This window comes from Sciurus vulgaris, assembly GCF_902686455.1.
Source record: "Sciurus vulgaris genome assembly, chromosome: 11".
Classification (NCBI taxonomy): Eukaryota; Metazoa; Chordata; class Mammalia; order Rodentia; family Sciuridae; genus Sciurus; species Sciurus vulgaris.
In genome coordinates, this window is record NC_136472.1 from 9,354,627 (window position 1) to 9,373,345 (window position 18,719).

At 62.1% G+C, this 18,719-nt stretch overlaps 1 protein-coding gene across 3 annotated transcripts; it reads right to left on the reverse strand.

Annotated features, from left to right (window-relative positions):
- Positions 1-235: 235 nt before the first annotated feature.
- PLCB3 (phospholipase C beta 3) lies at positions 236-16,751 on the reverse strand. Of its 3 annotated transcripts, XM_079102122.1 has the most exons (32): positions 16,505-16,751; positions 13,888-13,965; positions 13,552-13,620; positions 13,328-13,468; positions 13,061-13,140; positions 12,919-12,972; positions 12,755-12,830; positions 12,552-12,652; positions 11,593-11,759; positions 11,376-11,522; positions 10,172-10,412; positions 9,893-9,977; positions 9,629-9,815; positions 8,679-8,884; positions 7,574-7,670; positions 7,412-7,496; positions 7,058-7,182; positions 6,663-6,817; positions 6,416-6,577; positions 5,767-5,866; positions 5,577-5,681; positions 5,354-5,445; positions 4,114-4,267; positions 3,994-4,029; positions 3,707-3,899; positions 3,261-3,414; positions 3,097-3,173; positions 2,900-2,989; positions 2,751-2,808; positions 2,253-2,339; positions 1,961-2,180; positions 236-1,049 (listed from the first exon to the last, which is right to left on the reverse strand). In XM_079102122.1, exons 1-31 carry the CDS (start codon positions 16,601-16,603, stop codon positions 1,977-1,979), a joined length of 3,705 nt encoding a protein of 1,234 aa, XP_078958248.1. In that variant the 5' UTR covers positions 16,604-16,751; the 3' UTR covers positions 236-1,049; positions 1,961-1,976. The 3 variants fall into 3 exon arrangements, with proteins under 3 accessions (XP_078958248.1, XP_078958249.1, XP_078958247.1); XM_079102123.1 differs by lacking the exon at positions 236-1,049 and having other exon boundaries at positions 1,594-2,180; positions 3,731-3,899; XM_079102121.1 differs by lacking the exon at positions 236-1,049 and having other exon boundaries at positions 1,594-2,180.
- Between the last annotated feature and the right edge of the window lie 1,968 nt (positions 16,752-18,719).

An 18,719-nucleotide genomic window follows, 5' to 3' on the forward strand; every position in this document is an offset into this window, starting at 1 on the left:
CAAGACTGCCAGGCGCTTATCTCTAGAATGGTAATTGGGAGCCGCAGCCCGGCCGCCCGCTGGAATTCTGCACTCCGTAAACCATGCTGCGGCTCCCCAGAGAGGGGTCATTTGTTCCTATTTGGGTCAGTCCTTGCGATCAGCTACTGTGTGGCCGGCCTGAGGCCAGCGCTGCTCGGGGACTTGGCAGAGCGGTCAGGGCGGGAGCGGCGCGATCACTAGGGAATCAAGAAGCTTCTCACGGGGACCTGGAGCAGGGCTTGGAGCTCTGTTCCAAAAGGTTTATTGGCGCCCCTGTAGCCAGGCCAGTGCTTTGCGCTGGGTGCAGGTGAACTTTGCCACAGCCCGGCTCTTGGAGGCTCCTGGAACCAGAGGGGGTGGGCTGAAGTCGGAACTGTCATGGAGGGCAGAGGATGAGGGGACCCTCCAAGGATGAGGGAGCAGCAGAGGCCAGGCTTCTGAAGGGCTCCAGTGACACACCAGGGAGATTTGAGGACTCAGGACCCATATAGAGTGTTGGGTAAGTGGAGGCTGCCAGCCAGGAAGACGGGGGCAGGCTGCCAGCAGCTGGGCCAGGATGGGAATACAGAGAGCCAGCCGACTCGGGGAACAGGAGGAGGGACGCTTAGGTCCACCGAGGAAGGACCCAGGGCAGAGGTCCCAGCCCTGGGAAGGCCCTCCTTTGGCTGCCAGGCTGCTAGGGCTCCCACCCCATCTGTGTGCAGGAGGCTGCAGCAGAAACAAAGCAAAGCAAACACTCAGTTGGCAGGAGATAAGCCCAGATAAGAGACTGCCTTCCTCGCCAGCCGGGAAGCGCCAGGAAGCTGGGAGAGGCCTTGAAGAGGTGCCAGGCGGGCCGGCCCTCAGCCTCACAGCCTCGCTGTGGGGTGTCTGCTGCTTGACGCTGGTCAGGGGCACGGAGCAGGTCCTCCAGGCTAGCGAAGAGTCTGCCAGAGGGTCTGGACCCTCCCTGCCTCCAGGTCAGGACATCTCCACTTAGTTGTGGCCAGGCATCACCTGGCTTCCGCTCAGGGCCTCAGTTTCTTCATCTGTAAAACAGGTAGAACATCTTCCTCACAGGGATGAGGGGGTCACATGGTGTCCCAGTCCTTGCAATGTCAGGGGCTGTCAGCTTCCGACCTCCAGGGGTCAGAGGCAGGCCCCCTACCCGCCTATCTGTGAAAGTCCAGCTCCACCAGGCTGGTTCATCCCCCCATCAGCTGCCTGCGTGGACCCTGGAGCAGCTCTGGGAGGGTGGTGGGCACTTGGGTCCTATCAGGCACCAGAAGCGGGCATGAAGGCTTCCTTAAGGAGCCTGTACCTCTGAGAAGTGGGGACAGGGAGAGTCGGGAGGGAGGGAAGCAAGGGTGGGGGAGCCAGGACTCCAGCCCAGGGCTCACAGGGCACAGAGGCAGGAAGGCCTGGGGCAACCAGAGCCTCCTGTGGCAGCAAGTTCAAGCCCACCAGCTTTTGACACGGGCCTGACCACTACCCCACAGACCACTGTGTAGATGCGGAAACCCGGGACCCAAGGCAAGGAAGTGGCAGAGCTGGACCTAGAGCCCAAAGTCCTCAACCACACCGCACGCGGGCTCCCTGAAATCCACTTTTATTCATGTAAAAAAATCCCCAAAGAATAGAGAAAGAACGTGACCCCTGCTCCCCAGAGCTCTGGGCTGCGCCCAGTGCTCCCTGGGAAGTGAGGGGAAGATGCCCGCCTGGGGTGTGGGTGTCCCAGGGAGCAAGGCCCAGCCCAGGCCCTTCCCTAGGACTGAGGTTAGGAAGGAGGGGCTGGGGATTCATGGGGCCCCAGAAAGGCAAAAGGAGTGAGTTAGTGTGGGGCGCTTGCCCTGGGTTTAAAAAAATATAATTTCTAAAGATAAAAAGTTAAAAAACCCAAAAAGCATTAGTGTCTTCACCTCCTGCCCTCCGCCCAGTGCCCCCCTGGCCCTGTGGCCACCTCTCGCACAGCCAGGTCAGAGCTGTGTATTTTCCTCCTGGCTCTCCGAGTCAGCTCCAGATAGGTGCCCACTGCTCCCAGGTGCGTGGCCATTGCTGGCACAGGCCACCAGGGGCCCGTCCCTCAGCCCCTCCGGTGTCTCGCCCAGCAGGCTCCGTCGGATCTCCTGAGGCAGCCTCGCCCGCTGCTCCTGACACTCTTGGGTCAGCTGGGCCAGCAGCTATAGGAAGACAGGTGTCACAGGGAGGCTAGGCCACCAAGCACCTCCCACCAGCCTGCTCCAGGGTCTTACCTTGGGCTCCTCTTCTGCCAGTTGCTGCAAGACCTGCTGCTGTCCAGCCACCAGGCGGTCCTGTCGCTGCTTCTGGGCCTCCTCCAGCTGTTGGGTGGGCAAGGACTCAGCTGAGGGACCCCAAGGGAGGTTCAGGCCCTGGGGCTCAGGCCAGGCATGACCAGGTGAGGATTCCAAAGCCGACACTGCTGCAGACAGTTGTCCTCGGGCATGAAACAGGCACCGGGGGCTGTTGGGCCCGTAGGTGGTTCTACTGGCCCTTCGAGGGCAGTGCCCCTCCAGGCCAGGCACTGAGGAGATGGAGTTCTCTTTTTTTTTGGTTCCAGGGATTGAACCCAGGGGCACTTAACCACTGAGCCACATCCCCAGCCCTGTTTATTTTTTTTTATTTTGAGATAGGATCTCGCTGACTTGTTTAGGGCCTCGCTAAGTTGCTGAGGCTGGCTTTGAACCTGTGATCCTCCTGCCCAGCTTCCGAGCCGCTGGGATCACACTCACCCGACGGATGGAGTTGACGGACTCAGTGATGTGCCGACGGTTAATCTCTGTTAGTTCCCTGCAGGGGAGGGAGGCAGGATGGACTCAGGGTCTACGCACTGTCCCACCTTCCCAAGAACCCAAATGACGCCTGTCCCCAACACTCTTACACTTCTTTCTTATGTTTCTCTCTTGTCTTGGCCTCAGAGATACTGTTGTGGCGCTTCCTGTCCAGGATCTTCTGCAGCTCCTTCTTCTCCCTGGGGAAGCCCGTGGTGAAGGGGAGGGGTCAGTGGCAGGGTCAGGGTCCCGTCCTCCGTCTGGTGCCAGGAGTCCCTGGCACACACACCCGAGATCCCCGCCTTACCTTTCGTTCGTCTCCTTCAGCCTTTTGAACTGAGTTGCGTGGGCATCCAGGACGATCTCCCTGAGCCGCTGCTGAGCCTGGGGAGCAGCGCACAATGGGCACCGCAGGGCTGACACCAGAGTAGTCCAGAAGGCAGGCTCTCCCCGGCCACCACAGCCCCTCACCTGTCTCAGGTGCTCCAGCCTCCGCTCAGCCTCTGCGTCTGCCTGGGCCTCCCTCAGCTCCAGCAAGCTTTGCACCTGCCTGTTCTGGAACTCTCGATACCTCTTGGCCTCCTCCTCCTCTTCCTTCACGTCCTCCACCTCAGGGGCCCCACCCCTGTAGGGAGAACCTTCTGGGTGATGATGCTGAGTCCATGCACAGGAGGGCAGGCGACAGCAGACGCCACCCCAGGAGGAGGAGCCTGCTGTGGCAACACTCCCTGGGGGGACTTCACAGAGGCGTCACCCCAGGGCAATGACCCGGACCTGGCGCGGGAAGCCCAGCTGCCTTTCTTGGGGTCAAGGTGTAGCCCTTTGCTCCCCGCATGCCCACCCGGTGCGGAAATCACGAGCGCACCCCATACTCCTGCCCACACGCAGGCTCGGGCGGCAGTCTGCTGGAGACTCACGGGATGCTGGGAGGGCGCTGGCACCTGCTTTCGGCCCGGGCCTGCGCCAGACCGTCGAGCAGGCGGCGGGTGAGGGCCTCAGCCTTCCGCTGGTGCTTCTTGTGCAGCTCCCGCAGGTCCCGCTCCTGCCGGCTCTGGAGCTTCACCAGAGCCTTGTGGCCTCGGAGCTCCTCCAGCGGAGTGGGCGCCACCTCTGGGAACCAGAGCGCACGTGGGCAGGGTGGCGGATGGGCTGGGCCAGGAAGGCGCCCGCCAGGTGGCCCTGCGCCCAAGGCACGCCTCCCTACCTGAGAGGATGCTGGCAATGAGATCGTCCCGCTGTCCTGGAGAACAGAGGCCCGCGTGAGAGGCTGCAGGGCGGGCGGGGGGCTGCTGCCCCAGCTCACCCCCGGCCCCGGGCTCCTTACCTGGGCTGCTGAGGCAGGTGCTGGTCGCGGCGGTGGCGGGGCCCGGGGGTCGACGGGGGGATCCCTCCAGTGGGCTAGGTGTGGGGTTTGGGGGTAGATGGGCCCCTGGCTGCTGAGACTGGCTCTCCTGGCAGGCCTCTGGGCCAGCCTGAGCCTGGAGGGCAGAAGGCAGGACACTGTTTCCAGAAAGGCCCTTCCGTTCAGCAGTCTCCCAGGACTCCCGATACCCCTGCAGCTCCCTTAGCCCATTTGGTCACTAGACTCCAGATCTGTTTGCAGTTGAGAATAAAGTGGACAAAGCAAACCCCTCTAAGGCCCTGTCCACCTAGGGAGCAGGACAGGGTGATGTCTGGCCTGCTGCCTGTGCTCAGGAACTCCCAGATGATTCTGGAAAGGCCTGGCCCTGCCAGGAATCCTCGCTCTCTGAATCCCTCCACCCTGGCCCAGGCCCTGGCTCTCTGCTTAGCTCCTGATTAAATCAGTGAAGGAAATGACCACAGAGTGGGCACCAGCCTCTCCCGCTAACAGCTCCGCGAAAGCCTAATTGCAGTCATCTCTTCCCACCCACCGCAGGTCCCCGGGGAATGGCTCTGGGCCTGCGGCTAAACCTCTGCGCCCGACCCCTCCCCACTGAAGCCACCGCCTCCTCCAGGCTCACAGGCCCCACGATTTTAAGGCCTCTGTGGCCTCAAACTGCCCTGGTGAATTAGCCAGGAACCCTTTTCTTTCTTTCTTTTTTTGGTACAGGGGTGCTTTACCATTAAGCTATATCCCCAGGTTCTTTTATTTTTTATTTTGAGACTGGGTCTCCTTAAGATTGTTGAGGCTGGCCTCAAACTTGCGATCCTCCTGCCTCAGCCTCCTGAGTCACTGAGATTACATGCATGTGCCATGTGCCCAGCTAGTCAGGAACCCGGTGCCCCCAGCTTTGACCCCACCTGGAATAGGAGAAATCCCAGTCCAGTCTGACTCAAAGTCCTCTTGGATGCTTCTATCTCCTAAGATCCCCAGCTGGGACTGGGGTGCTACTTAGTGGCAGAGTGCTTGCTCCTGGGTTCCATCCCCAGCACCAGAAAAAAAATAGTGGCAAGCCTGATGCTGCGGGGCCGGCTCCACCAGAGCGGTGGCCAGTCAGCCCTCGCCAGCCCACCCACCCACAGCAACCCTGCGCACTGGTCCCAGCGTCAGCAGGCGCCTGAGCCGGCCCACCTCGCCACCTGCTCCCAACCGCCGGGCTCACCTCGCTCTCCCCGATGAGGGCGGCCAGCTGCTTGGCCCGCTGGTCCATCAGGCTGACATGCTTGATGGGGTTGATCAGGGCCTCTGCGTAGTCTGGAGAGGCAGAAGAGAAGGGCCCCTGGGGTCAGGCCGCTCCCACCAGCTCTGGTCCCAGCAGGGTGGGAGCCTGCGCCTGGGGCCGTGCTCCCCCTCCGGCTCACCCTGGTGCTCCCCCTCCGGCTCACCCTGGTGGTCGTCCGGGATGTAGTCGGAGGCCTCAGTGTAGACGAGCAGGGCTGGCAGGCACAGCGGCTGGTTGGCCTCGTTCCGCAGGCAGACATAGTGGTACCCTGGGGGCAGAAGGGTGGGGTCAGCGGGGCCTGGCCAGGTCCCCCACGTGATACCCCCATCCTGCCCAGACCCATCATGGCTCACCTGAGCGGATGGCAGAGACAGGCAGAATCCGGTGCCCCACGAATCTGCCGCCCTCCTCAAAGGCTGCAATGCGGAGTGACGCCAGCGTGGGCAGCACCACCTGTGGGCCAGACTTGGCTGAGTCACGGGGCCACCATGCGTGACTAAGGCCCGACACTCTGAGCAGATCCTTGGACCAGCCGGCCAACCTAACCACGCATCTCCATGGCCTGGCCCAGTGGTGACCAGTGGCCCTCACGGCCCTGAACCAAAAGTATAGGCACACAGACTCCCTCAGGCCACCACAGGACAGGCAAGTCGTCACCAGCCTGGAAACTAGTGAGCTGCAGTCTGGCACGGGTCTGCCTGTCTCTGCCTTCCCCAGCCGGGGAGCCAGGCAGGCGGGAGGGCACTGAGCTGGGGTTAGGTCTTGGGCAAGAGCTTCCTGCCTGAAGATGGCGGCTGTGAGCTCCTGCTGGCTCTTGCTTCCCCACCTCACCTTTCCATCTGTCACCCGGAAGCAGGCAGAGGACCCACGCGTGCTCTGGACACACAGGGCCTGGGAGGTCGCTCAACACCCTCCCTCGCCACCCGCGTGCTGGAGGCCACCTGAGAGCCAGTGGGTCTGGGCTGGAGCTGCCGGAGCCGGGGCGGGTGCAGACGTGCTCACCTTGGGGAAGTCAAAGGGCTCCTCATCCCACACGGGGTTGAATGAGTTCCCCTGAGATGTCCGCGTGCGGTACTTGCGCCGGGTATCAACAGGGAGACCAAACATATCCACCTCCACGTAGATGCCCACCTTCCTGTCAGACAGGAACTGCCCCGAGATCACCTGGGGCAGGTGGGCCAAAAGGGTGAGGCGTTTGCTGAGAGTCCCGCGCCTCGACACCCACGGCCCGAGCCCTCTGTAGCCCCACCTTGACCCGCAAGGCGTTGGCCACAATGCCATCCACGATGACCTCAGTGAAGGGGTCAAAGGACTTGTCCGGCCTCCGCATGAACTCCGGCTTGAGCAGGTACCCGCTGCGCCCATTGTACTCGAACACGCCTGCATTGAGCTGCATCGGCACATCTGTGTGACATGGACAGGGTCAGTCAGCAGGCTGGGTGATTAGTTAGGTGGGATCAAATGGTATCACAGGGTCCAAATTCAGGCAGTAAGGGGTCGAGGGTCAGTCAAGGTCTGGCTGGGGTCGGTCGAGGTCTGGGTTTGGTTCTGCCACCTTGGATTAGATTGGGCCCGGGTCCTCTCAGGCAAGACTCGCCTGACCCTGGGCAGCATGGGTCAGGGTCAAGGCAGGTCAGGGCTCACCCAGGGTCTGGAAGTTGAGAGCAACAAGCTGGCAGCCCACGTTCCAGAAGAGCTGGGGCATGTAGTTGGAGGAGTCCACGCGGGTGCCCTTGGGGTAGATGCGGCTGAGCTGCTGCTTGTTGTATCTGAGATTGGCAGTCAGGGAAGCAGCGGGTCCTGGTGCCCACACCACACGCCTCCCCTCCTGCCACCAGCCCACGCTCCTGGGAGTCCCAGCCCCGTCAAAGCCGTGCTACCCGCCTGGCTCAGGTTCTCAGTCTCGCCTGCGCCCCCAGTTGCTCGGCAGGACCCTGTGTGGCGCGCGGAGTGGCTGCGAGCCTCCGCCCTGGCCGCCGTCACGCCTCAGGAGGATACTCCACGAACTCCATGGGGCTCTTGGTCAGCTGCTCCATGGCCTTGGTCTCCACAAACGACGACATCTCAAAGCACTTGTTCCTTTCTGGGGTGGCAGAGGAGTGGTGTCAGGCCTGGCAGGGCCTGGGGGGACCAGCTCCCAGCTGTCACGGGCCCACTCACTTCGAGCCGCCTCGAAGGACTTGAACTTGACAGGCTCAACGTAGTTGACCAGTGTCGACATCTCCTCAGTGGCGTTGACCTCGCTGCTGGCCGTGCCCTGCCAACCCCAAGCCCCAAGTCAACAGTGCAAGCCCCTCGCTCGCCTCCCATGAAGGAGGTGCTGACCTGCCCCCACCTGGAGCCCAGTCCTCTGCAAGGTCCTGGGCCTCTTCCAGGCCTGGCAGCATGCCTGGGACCCCTCCTTCACTCCGCAACCGCTCCCGCCCCTCCCCTTCTCCTGACCCCCAGAAACTGGAACCCTCGGTCCAGCTATCAACCACCAGTTCCCAGTCACCACCTTGCCACCCACTCTCGAACAGCGGCTTTGACAGAGCTCTGCGCACACCAGCCCACTCTGGGTCCTCTCAGATATGGTCTCCCAAAACAGCCAGGCTGACTGTCACCTCCACTCCTCCTGACTCTCCTCAGCCTGCACTGGCCCCTCCTGAACCAAAGCCCAGCCCAGGTACCTGTTGTTCCCTTGTCCTCAGGTCTGCCCACCCCAACCTCCCCCCCAGGGGGGCTCCCTTCCCCACAGTCCCACCCCGTCTCACCCCTCCCTGGCCCATCTTTGGTTTCATTTGTTTGTAATTTCCACAACCCCACAGTGCTGGGGACTGGAACCCGGGCCTTGCACTTGCGAGGCAGGCACTCTAAGTGACGGGCTATATGGACAGCACTCCCTGGCCCATCTTCAAAGGGTAGGGGTACTGGGAATTGAATTTGGGAACAGTTGTATTCCCACTTCTTTGTATTGTCTACTTTGAGGCAGGGTCTTGTTAAGTCATTGAGGGTCTTGCTAAGTTGCCCAGACCAGTCTCCAACTTGCAATCCTCCTGTCTCAGCCTCTGGAGTTGCTGGGATTGCAGGCATGCACCACCATGCCCGGCTCAGGACGTAACTGTACACTGAATGAACACCACAGCCCACCCCACCCACTCACTAGGAGGGTGTCCAGTCAGGTGTACCCCACACCCAGTACCCAGCACCATGTTGGACAGTGGGGACTTGGCCAACTTGAGAAGGGGATATGTGTAACCCTGTCCTGCCCACCAGGGGGTCTGACCTCATCTGTGGTGGGCTTTTTAGGGTCTGCAGATTCCTCCTCTTCCTCCTCTTCCTCCTCATCCTCACGGTCCACAGGTCCAAGAACATCAGGGCCCCGGTTCGGGCCCTCTTCACCCAGAGACTTCTGGGGCTCCAGGCTGGGCTTCTCCAGTCCCACCTCCTCCCCATTACTCAGGCCTGGGCAGCTGTCAGAGCTGGGGGACCCTGCAGAGAGCAGGGCCACAAGGGTCCAGGGGTCAAAGGACAGAACCGCACTGATGCTCAGGAAAGCCAAGGGCTGTGCCCAGTGCGTGGCACTTTTAGGACAGTGTGGCCTGGGGAGAGGGCAGAGGGCAGGCTTTGCTGGTTTTAAAGGCAGATGGTTTACGGGTCAAAGGTTAAGTTTGGAGTCACATACGGCAGGTAGGCAGGTGGCTTGGGGAGGTGGGAAGTCAGGATTGGGGGCTCCATGGCCTTTATGGCGGGGGTGGAGGGATGACATGGTAGGGCGGCAGTCAGGGTCGACCAGAGCCAAAGCCAGCCTGGGGCTGTGAGGTGAGCAGTCAGGGGTCAGATGGAGCGGGGCCTCAGTGATGACAGGCAAAGGCCAATGGGTGGGTCACAGGACAGGGTCGGGGCCTGAGGGTCAGTCACACCCAAACACGGGGATGTGGTGCACTGAGGTCAGAGGTCAGAACTAAGAGCCCTGGCCTGGCTCTGTGAGGGGCCACGGCTGAGGGGTCAGAAGTTGGTTGGTCAAATCCAACCAGGCCACAGGCAGGTGAGCTGTGTGCCCAGGTTGGGGTGAGAGGTCCCGTGCCAGCCGACTTGGTGCGGGCTGGTCACGAGGAGGCCGGGCTGGAGTGCCAGCAGGGCTGGGGGTCTAGGGTGAAGCAGTGCCATGAAGGGCCCAGTGGCAAAAGGAGGAGGTCAGGCTCAGGGCTGGGTCCAAGGTCAAGCCGGGCCTACCCAGCTGGGGTGAGGAGGGCTCCGTGGTGGCGGAGCTCTCGCTCAGGGCAGAGTTGCTCTGCTCCAGCGGCCGCTTGCGCACGGCGCTGTCAGGGACGCTGGTGCTGGGCCGGTGCCGCTTCTTGTTCTTCACCAGGATGCGGCCCATCAGCTCCTGGGGGCTGGGCAGGGGCACGCCTGGCGCCAGCTGGCCAGGCACAGACAGGTCAGTCTGCTGAGGCACCCTCCCCGCCCCAGGTCCCACCTCAGCTCCAGCCGCCATACCGGGTACTTGTCCAGGGGGTCGATGAGCAGCGCATCCCCAAAGATGGAGCGGCAGTATTCGGCCATCTTGGCCTGCTGCTTTGCCCTGGTGGTGAGGTCAGAAGTCAGAGGTCAGAGGCGCCCTGGGGTAGCTGCAGCAGGGCAGGGCAGAGGCCAGCGAGGAAGTAAAGTCCCCAGGTGAGAGGTCACCAGAGCACGCTGGAGGGCTGTCCCCATCAGAGGTCTGCACATTAGTCTCAGGACAGGTGTCTTGGGCCACAGGGCCAGGGGCCCACTCACGAGTCCACGTGGTTCTCGAAGGACAGGATGACAGGGTAGGGAGAGGTCTTGAAGGCGGTCTCTGCGATGGCCTCGAGCACGTCCCGCAGCGGCACCTCGGTGGTCATGGTGAAACCGTGGGTGATGAAGGGCTCCTCCTCGGGGGGCCGCCCCTTCCACACGTCCAGCTCCACGCAGCGGCAGCCCCACAGCAGTGCCTGGCGGTACATCTCCACCGACGAGGTTCCCGCCAGCTGCCCCGCTGGGGGTGAGGCCGTGTCACCCCAGCTGCCCGCCAGCCTGGTGCCTCGTCACCCCACTCCACACAGAGCCAGGCCGTGCTGGGGACACAGGCCCCACAGCAGCCAGGTCCAGCCCTGGAACACTCCGGAGAGCCCCTGCTCGCTCCTCGATTCACTGTGGAGCCAGCACTGCCTCCTGCACCCCCGCCCTGGTGTCCACCCTGAGTGGGCAGAGCAGGCATCCGCCAGTGCTTGTGGCCAGGCTGGTCCCCGTTCAAGAGCCGACCCTCTCCGAGATGAACTCCCACCACTCACGCCCCACCAGCCTGAACCACGCCATCCAACACCACGGCTCCGGGAAGCCTCCTGCCCTCCCTGCAGCAGCCCGCCTCAGCCCCGAGATGGCATCACCGCCTCCCGCCTAGGGACCACAGGCCCCTCCCCGCCTCCAACCAAAGTCTACGAGCACCTGGCCTCAGCCTTCTGCAGACATACAGGTCACATCCCCTCCTCCCCTGCCGCCTACCCTCCAAAACCCCCTCTCCCAAAAGCCGTCCACACACGGGTGGGGCCTCGCCATGCACCTGCCCCAGCCCAGGCCCCACCCGCCTCCCTGGCCTCCTTTCTGGCTTCTTCTTTTTTGTGGTGCTGGGGATAGAAACCAGGGCCCCACCGCGTGCCAGGCAAGTGCCCTGCCACGAAACTCCACCCCAGCCCTTTCTGCTTCTGAACTAAGTGGTCTCCGGCCCCAGCCCTTCACAGAGGCCGTTCCTCACAGCTGCAGGGCCACAGCCCCTCCCTGGGAAAGCTTCCTGTCCTCAAATGGGGCACACGCAGGGAGAACCCCAATCCTGTGCCCTGCCTCCCCAGCCCTGGCTGATCAGTGAGCAAATGATTGAAAGCACTGCACTTTAAGGAGGGAGGCAGTGCAGGGCCAGAGGGCAGAGGGCCAGGAGCCACGCTCCCCCCTGCCCAGGGCTCACCTGTGAGGTACGTGTTGTGTGAGGAGTTAATGAAGTAGGAGCTCAGGGGCTGGGTCATGTCTGCACTCAGGTCCAGGGCTTCCAGCGGCAAGATGCCATTCTCCTCCCCTCCCAGGTAGCGGCTGAAGCCTTCCATGGACATCTGGTCTGGGGGGTGGGGGCATCAGCAGGTCAGCAGGGCCCTCGCCCCCTGCCACCCCCGCCTCCCACCACTCACCGCGCTCCAGGAACTGCTGGTTAGGCTCATACTTCTCGATGAGCAGCCGGGCCTGGGAGGCACGCAGGGGAGGGTACAGTACTTCATTGAGTCTTGGGTCCCGCTGCTTTTGGTTGATGAAGTCCATGAGCTGCTCCAGCGTCAGATACGGCTTGCCCTTGGCACCTCTGGAGAGGGTGGGCAGAAGCCGGATTGGGCTGGAGTGTCAAGGCCCAGCACCGGGCCCTCCCCAGGCCCTCCCCAGGAGAGGGAGTTAGAAGGCCTGCACCTGGCTCCACCACCACAGACTGGGCCACTGGGCAGGCCGCCGTCCCCTTTGGACCCCATCCATGCCCCTGACCACTCAGTGCTGTCTGGGCAAAGACGATCTAGCACTGGCTTTTTTTTTTTTTCTTAAAAAGAATGTAATCTTTATTTATTTATTTATTTTTTGCAGTGCTGGGGATTGCACCCAGGGCCTTGTGCATGCAAGGCAAGCACTCTTCCAGCTGAGCTGTATCCCCAGCCCCCTTTATTTTATTTAACTGTTTTTATGTGATGCTGAGAATCAAACCCAGCACCTCACCCTTGCTAGGCAAGTGCTCCACCACTGAGCTGGGACCCCAGCCCTAGCACTGGCGTCTTTAAGGGCACAGGAAGCTGCTCTGTGTTCAGTACTTCTAGAGCCTGGAGCTAATCTCAGCCCACCTGCCGTGTGGGCTGACAGGTCCCACAACCACCTGGGCCACTCGGTTCTCATCTGCAGCGCACACGAGATGAAATCAACCCTGGCAAAGGGCTGTCACTCAGCTGTCCACCATGGCTACAGAGCACACGTGAGGTGCCAGCGGGTCTCCCCCCTCACCCTGGCACTCTGAGGTCACTCTTGACAGCGCCACCCTCTCCTCGCTGGCTAGAGGCATGCTAAGCAGAGGCCAGGCATGGGAGCTCGGGGCGGGAGGATGGCCCGCCATGCTCACATCTCCAGCAGGATCTTGTCAATGTCCGGCCGCAGACACAACTTATTCAGAAACCGCTCGAAGATTTCCAAGGAAAATTCATCAGGCCGTATGGACTCACTCTGGGGGCAAGGAGTGTGGGGTGAGAACCCAGGGGCAGCCAGCTCCAAAGCGGTGGGGACCCACGGCAGCACCCCATCTGCTCCTGCCCCCTCACCACGCACCCGGTTGAAATTGAGGCCACAGGACTCCAGCGCCGTCTCTACCCGCTTCTTGTCCGCCGAGAACATCTTCAGGATGCTGATAGGGGTGGAAGGATTCGGGGTCAGTGGGAGGCAAAGGTCACCAATGTCGGGATGAGAGATGCTGAGGGGTAAAGGGTACTCACTTCTTGACAGGGATCCGTCCATCTTGGTTCACCTGCAACTTCAGCTTCGTGTATCTGGAGAGGCAGGGGCAGGGGTTACACCCTATGAATAGCCACCTGAACCCTCTGCCCCCAGTGTCCTCCAGGGTAGCCTGGGGCTCACGCTTTCCGCAGGAAAGTGTTGCGGGAGGCATTCTGAGCCAGGATATTCATAGCCAGCTTGAACAGCTCCTCCGACCAGACCTGGGGGGTTGGCACACAGAGGGAGGAGGTGAGCGATAGACAGAGGGGCGGCCCAGCCACAGGCCGAGCCCAGATGGGACCTGACGCTCAGTCCACCAGAGAACAGCACAGAATGCCGCAGCGACAGCAGGAACAACCAACTCAGCGAATGAGCAGGCAGTCCCTGGCTGTCCTCAGCCCGGCCCACCTTGACAGTGTCATCCTGTACAGCCATGAAGTTCAAGAACGTGGTGTTTACTGGGTCTGGACCCGCCACCACCGTCATCAGCTTCTCCTCCAGCCGGGCATCAGGACCCCCAAAGCCCAACACTTCCCGGATCTTGGGGTCCTGAGTAATGAGAGCCAAGGGTGAAGAGGGGCATTCTGTTCCCCTAGGCCTCCTCCCCTCAGTCCTGGGCCCCGGGCACTCACTTTGGGGAGGCGAGCATAACGGCCTGTCCGTGTGTCCCTGATGGAACTGATGTCCAGTGTGTCCACCTCCTGGGGAAACCAGATGCCAGGGTGGATCTGAGAAGCTCTAGGACGAGAAAGCAGGAGCCCCCAAGCTCCCCACCCAGGCTGGGGAGTGGCCACCAGCAGTAGCCCCAGCCTCAGCACCCACCCTTAGCACTTCCTGTCTGGGCAGCTGTGGGAGAGGTCAGTCAGCAGCTGGCCCCACCCCCAGGGCAGGAGGTCTGGGGGGCACGCAGGGCTGGGGTCTCTGCAGGGACCTAGGCCTGAATGAGCTGTAACGGCATCTGCCCTCACCATGTTGGGTCCCGTCCAGTATAAGAAGAAGCCATTGGGGTCCACCCGCAGGGTCACCAGGTTACGACTGGAGGCTTCCTGGGGACAGCACAGAACAACAGGGGTCAGGGAGTGAGTTCTGAGGTGGGCTTAGTCCCTGGGCTTCTCTTAGCTGTCCCCCCATTCTTTTGCTGGTGAGCTGAGAGGACACTTGTAGCCCACAGGCCCTCCACGGCTGCTACAGCCGTCCGGGCAAAGCCAAGGTCCTCCGTGTGGCTTTCAGTGTTTCGCCCTGACGCCCCTCCCAGCCTCGCCTCCTTTCCCCTAAGATTCAGTCACATGGGCCACTAGCTACCCTTTCCTCTCTCCAGCTCCCGAGCAAGCTCTGAGCTCCTGCCTCCTCGGTCCTTCTTTCTCCACCCCTGAGATCCCACCCACTGGCTGGGGACGCCTCCCCCAACTCCGCCCTGGGATTGGTGTCCCCAGAAGGGCACAGAGCTCCACGACAGCAGGACCCTAGCCCTGCAGTTGAGCCTGCTCTGAAACCTTCGTGGGGCGGAAGCAGGGGATTCAGACATCTCACCCTGAGGCTCCTCTGCATCCCTGGGGGCCCACGATGCCTGGCCTGCCACCCCTCAGTCTGCCTCAGAGTCCACCATGTGCCACCCCACAGCCTTCAGATTCACCCCTTTCTTACAAAAACACAAGTTCCCCCAAAGGACTAGGCAGCCTGGCGGGGGACATGGAAGAGCACATCGGTCCCATTTTCTGAGGAGGGCCCAGTCCCTGGCACACTCCCAGGGCCACCTCATATGATTCAGGACCAGCAGCCAGGAGGTGTCATCACGGGCTTCGCATCAGTCAGGGCGGAGGGGACAGGTGGTCACAGGAGAAACTCCCCAGCAGCGGGAGGACTCCCGCCCAGCCCGAGCTGCAGTCTGGCGGGCAGCTCTCTTGGAGAGGACACAGGGGCTACATTCTCACTGCCCCTCTGGGCCAACTCCAAGCCCACTCTGCCCCCAGCAAGCCTTTGAGCACATGCTGTGGTCATTCCCGTTTTACACAAGAGGAAACGGAGGCACAGGGAGGTGAGGGCTTGCTCAAGGTCACAAAGAGGAGCCAGGATTTGCTGGCAGTGAAGTTCCAGGGCCCAGTGACCTGGGAAGCTGGGAGCCAAGACCCCTGCAGGGCTCCCAGCTCCTAGCCACAGCCACAACCCACAGTGGGGCCTGGCTCTGCCACCCCTTTCCAGTCCTCAGTTTCCCCTTCTGAATAATGGGAATTACACCAGCCCCACCCATTGCAGGCTTTGCTGACAAAGGACAGCAGTTGATCTGGGGATGAGGGGACAGAGGACCCCAAACCATTAGGATGCATGTTCCTCCCACCCCAGTTTGGTGACACCAGGTCAGCCTCTCTTGGGCACTCCCAACACTGTCCTGGGGCTGTGGGCCCCCAGGAGTGTGAGGACAGAGGAGGTCTGTGGGTACTGCTCCAAGGGCCTCTCTGGGTCCCTCCCCAGGAGTGTGACATTCAAAGATGTCCCAGGTCCTCTGCGCTCCAGCTCCAAGTCCTGTCAGCACCCCACCGCACCCCCAGGGCCCTCTCCCTGTTCCCACTTCCTTATTTGGGTTTATCACACTGGAAGGAAAAGGAGAAACTTTTCCCTTCAGGCTGGCCTAGGGGGAGGGGGGTCTCCTAGGCCCCTGGGAGACCCAGCACCCCTTCACCAGCACACCTGCCGCTTAGGCCACGCCCCCCAATCCCTCCCCCCGAGCTCCCACGCCTTCCCGCCCCACCCAGCCGGAAAGGAGCCCAGCGTCTTCCAGGCCTGTGGCCTCACTGGGAAGGAACAGCGAGGAAGCTCTCTGGCCGCCCATGGAGGCCCTGGGGAAGGAGGGGCCCAGGGGGCAGAGGAGGGGGCAGTGTGAAAACGTGGGTGGGGCGCAGAACCCGGATGGGGAGCTGCAGGTGGGAGCCTGGGCATCTGGGAAGCACCAGGGGCAGGAATAATGAAAAGGGGCTAGAATTTATTGGGGTTCAAAGTCCCAAGGCTAAGGAGTGGGGGAGTAAAGTTCCCAGGGTGGAAAAACTTAGGGGGCAAATTCTCCACTAGGGGGTGACTTGATGCGCCCACCTGACCAGGGGACTGGGCTGGGATCCAGAAGCAGGGCAAAGGGGTGCCAGGAGAGAGGGTGAAGAAGTGATGAATGGAAGCGGATTACTCAGGCCGCCGCAGCGGGAAGCGGGGAGTCCCAGGGGTACGCACCCAGGATAGGACGCCCTGAACCGGCCCGGGAGCCCAAGGACGGTCAGGGGTCTGAGGACCAGGCCAGGACAGGGGAACCAGAATTGGTCTAGCAGGGAGGAGTGGGAAGGGAAAGGGGGGTGAGATTTACTGGGGTTCAAAGTCTCCGCGCCAAGGAGTGGAGACAATTTGCCAGACCCGAGGAACTGGGTTGGGGGGACAAAGTCTTCATTACCGGGTCGCCTGGGGACTCAAGTTTCCGGAATCCAGACAGGCTGGGATGAGGAGGCGCAGTGGTCAGGCGAAGCTGGAGTGGGGGTCCCCGGCACCTGCCTGGGCCTGAGTGAAGGAGTCCCCGATCTGGGCCGAGCAGGGGACCGCTGCACTTACCTCGTCCCATTTGATGAACTTACTCCCGCGCCGCAGGGTCTCCACCACGGTGGGCGGCTCCAGCTGCAGCGCGTGGACTCCGGGCCTGGCGCCCGCCATGGCCGAACCAGGGGCGGCTCGGAGACCTACGGAGCACCGACGGGGACCGACGGCGCCGCTGGCCCCTACGCGCGATCCCGCGCGGCCCGCTCCGGCCCGGCGGCGTCAGCGCCCGCCTGCCCGCCAGTCTGTCCCGGACCGACCGGAGACTCGGAGCCCCGCCCCCGCCCCGCCCCGGCCCGCCCCGCCCCGGCCGCGTCGCCCCCTCCCACCGGGTGCGTCGGGCCCGCCCGCCCCGCGTCGGCTCCCCCTGGCGGCGGGGTCGGTGACTGCAGCCGGAGGTGGCTGGGGCGTACTGCACGGGCGAGCGGCTTTGTGAGCCCGGCTCAGTAAGACCTCATTTTTCCCGGGCCAAGCAGGGAAGGGAGGACGCTTGGGGCGACCGGGCCGTTGGGGGTTCAGCTAACGGGACCGGGTGTAGAAGGCGCCTACCACGGTCAGCCGGCCGAGGGTTCCCAGAGGAGGGGGCGGGCTGCTGCACTTAGCTGTGTGCAGGAACAGCCAGTACACACACACACACACACACACACACACACACACACACACACGCGTGCCCTCACTCCGCCTTACCCCCTTCTGCTGCAGGCGGTCCCCCTCCCTGGGAGCACTTAGCTGGCTAATGGGCCTCCCGCCGGCAGGCGCCCCTCCCCCGTCCCTAGCCCTGGGAGACCAGGCGCCTGACACCTCCTTCGAGGACCTAAGCATCCTGGCCTTCCAAAGCGAGCCCTGGAACAGTCCCTTCTGTGCTGCCGACCCTACGACTGCAGTCTGGCTCCGTGGGCCTCCGCTGAAAACTGGGAAGGGAAGGCTGGTGGTTTGCCCAGAGGGCCAGATTCCTGGGTGCCCCCAAAGGAGGGGGTTGCTGAGGGGCTCCAAGGTGCCTGGCCCACAGAAGGTGCCCTGAAATCTGTGTTCCAGCGGTGGGAGGAGGGGAAAGCACGCATAGGCACTGGGATGGGTGGGGGCTGCGGCCCCTCCCGCAGGGCTTGGTTGGGGGGGCTCCTGCCTGGGGGCCCTGTGGGAGCCCCCCCAATACAAAGGCGGCAGCAGCAGCAAGTTTAAAGTAGAACTCATCCAGAGGGGCCAGTCAAGTCACCTAGAAACCCAGAAAGCGATTGAGCTGGTTCTCTGGGAGGAGGGGTCAGCCAAGGAGGAGCTGCCCAGCAGGCCCCTTGGCCCCAGGCTCTCAGATCCTCAGGGGCAGCCCTGGCTAGCACTGATCTTCTTCCAATTCCCACCTTGTTGGCCATCAACCTAGTGAATCTCCTTGTCTTTTTTGGCTGTGGTCCTGTGGGGTGTGATAATTATCACCATTTGAGGCCCAGAGAGGGGAAGGGACTTGCCCAAGGTCACACAGCATCGTAGGAGGATATCAACCCTCTGACTTCCTGCCTCCACTCCCTGCCCTTGAGGAGACAAAGGACGACAGAACCTATGATCTTAGTCCTCTCATCAGAGCTGCAAAGTATACTTCTCCCAAGACCCAGTGACCACCAGACCTCTCTGGAAGGACAAAGCCAAGCAGGGTGAGGCTGGCCTCTGCTCCACAGGTCTGAGTTCAAATTCAGTGCCTCCTAGCAGCAGAACCAGTTTCTTGGTACATTAGTCGCTTTCTTCAGAAGCTAAGGGTGCTGGAAGCTGAAGTAAAGCACTGGGTGGGAGATGCCCCACCCCCAAAGGCAGCTTGGTATGAGAAGGGAAGGCTGCGGGGGTCTGGGGGGCAGGGTAAGGAAAGGACACGGGTCAGTTCCAGGACGGAGGACCCTGCCAGCCAGTGCTAGGGCTAGCAGGGCTTGGAGTCAGGGACCAAGCTGAGGGTTTCTTGACCTTGGTCCTAGGCCTTGGGCAGGGGAACTTCACAGAAGCATCAGACAGAAGCTCCTTGGAAAACAGAATGGGAGCCTGTTTGCCGGGCCTGGGCCTCTTCTCCGCCCACCCCTGTGCCTCTTGAGACCAAGGCAGCCCCCACTTTAGGAAGCGCCTTCCTCCTCGGACACTTTCTTCCAGCGTTGGTAATGGTAATGGGGTTTCTCGCCAAGCAGTAATGGTGGAAAGAAGGCAGCCCTTCCGGCCTCTACCCTCGATTAAGGGAGCGGGCTTGGCCCTCCGGACCCTC

Excerpts from the sequence above, each read along its gene's own strand:
- PLCB3 (XM_079102122.1), bottom strand. The coding sequence starts at position 16,603 with ATGGCGGGCGCCAGGCCCGGAGTCCACGCGCTGCAGCTGGAGCCGCCC. Across the intron at positions 13,141-13,327 it reads TACAGGATGACACTGTCAAG|GTCTGGTCGGAGGAGCTGTT; the intron begins GTGGGCCGGGCT and ends CCAACCCCCCAG. Across the intron at positions 5,682-5,766 it reads TGTCTCTGCCATCCGCTCAG|GGTACCACTATGTCTGCCTG; the intron begins GTGAGCCATGAT and ends TTCTGCCCCCAG.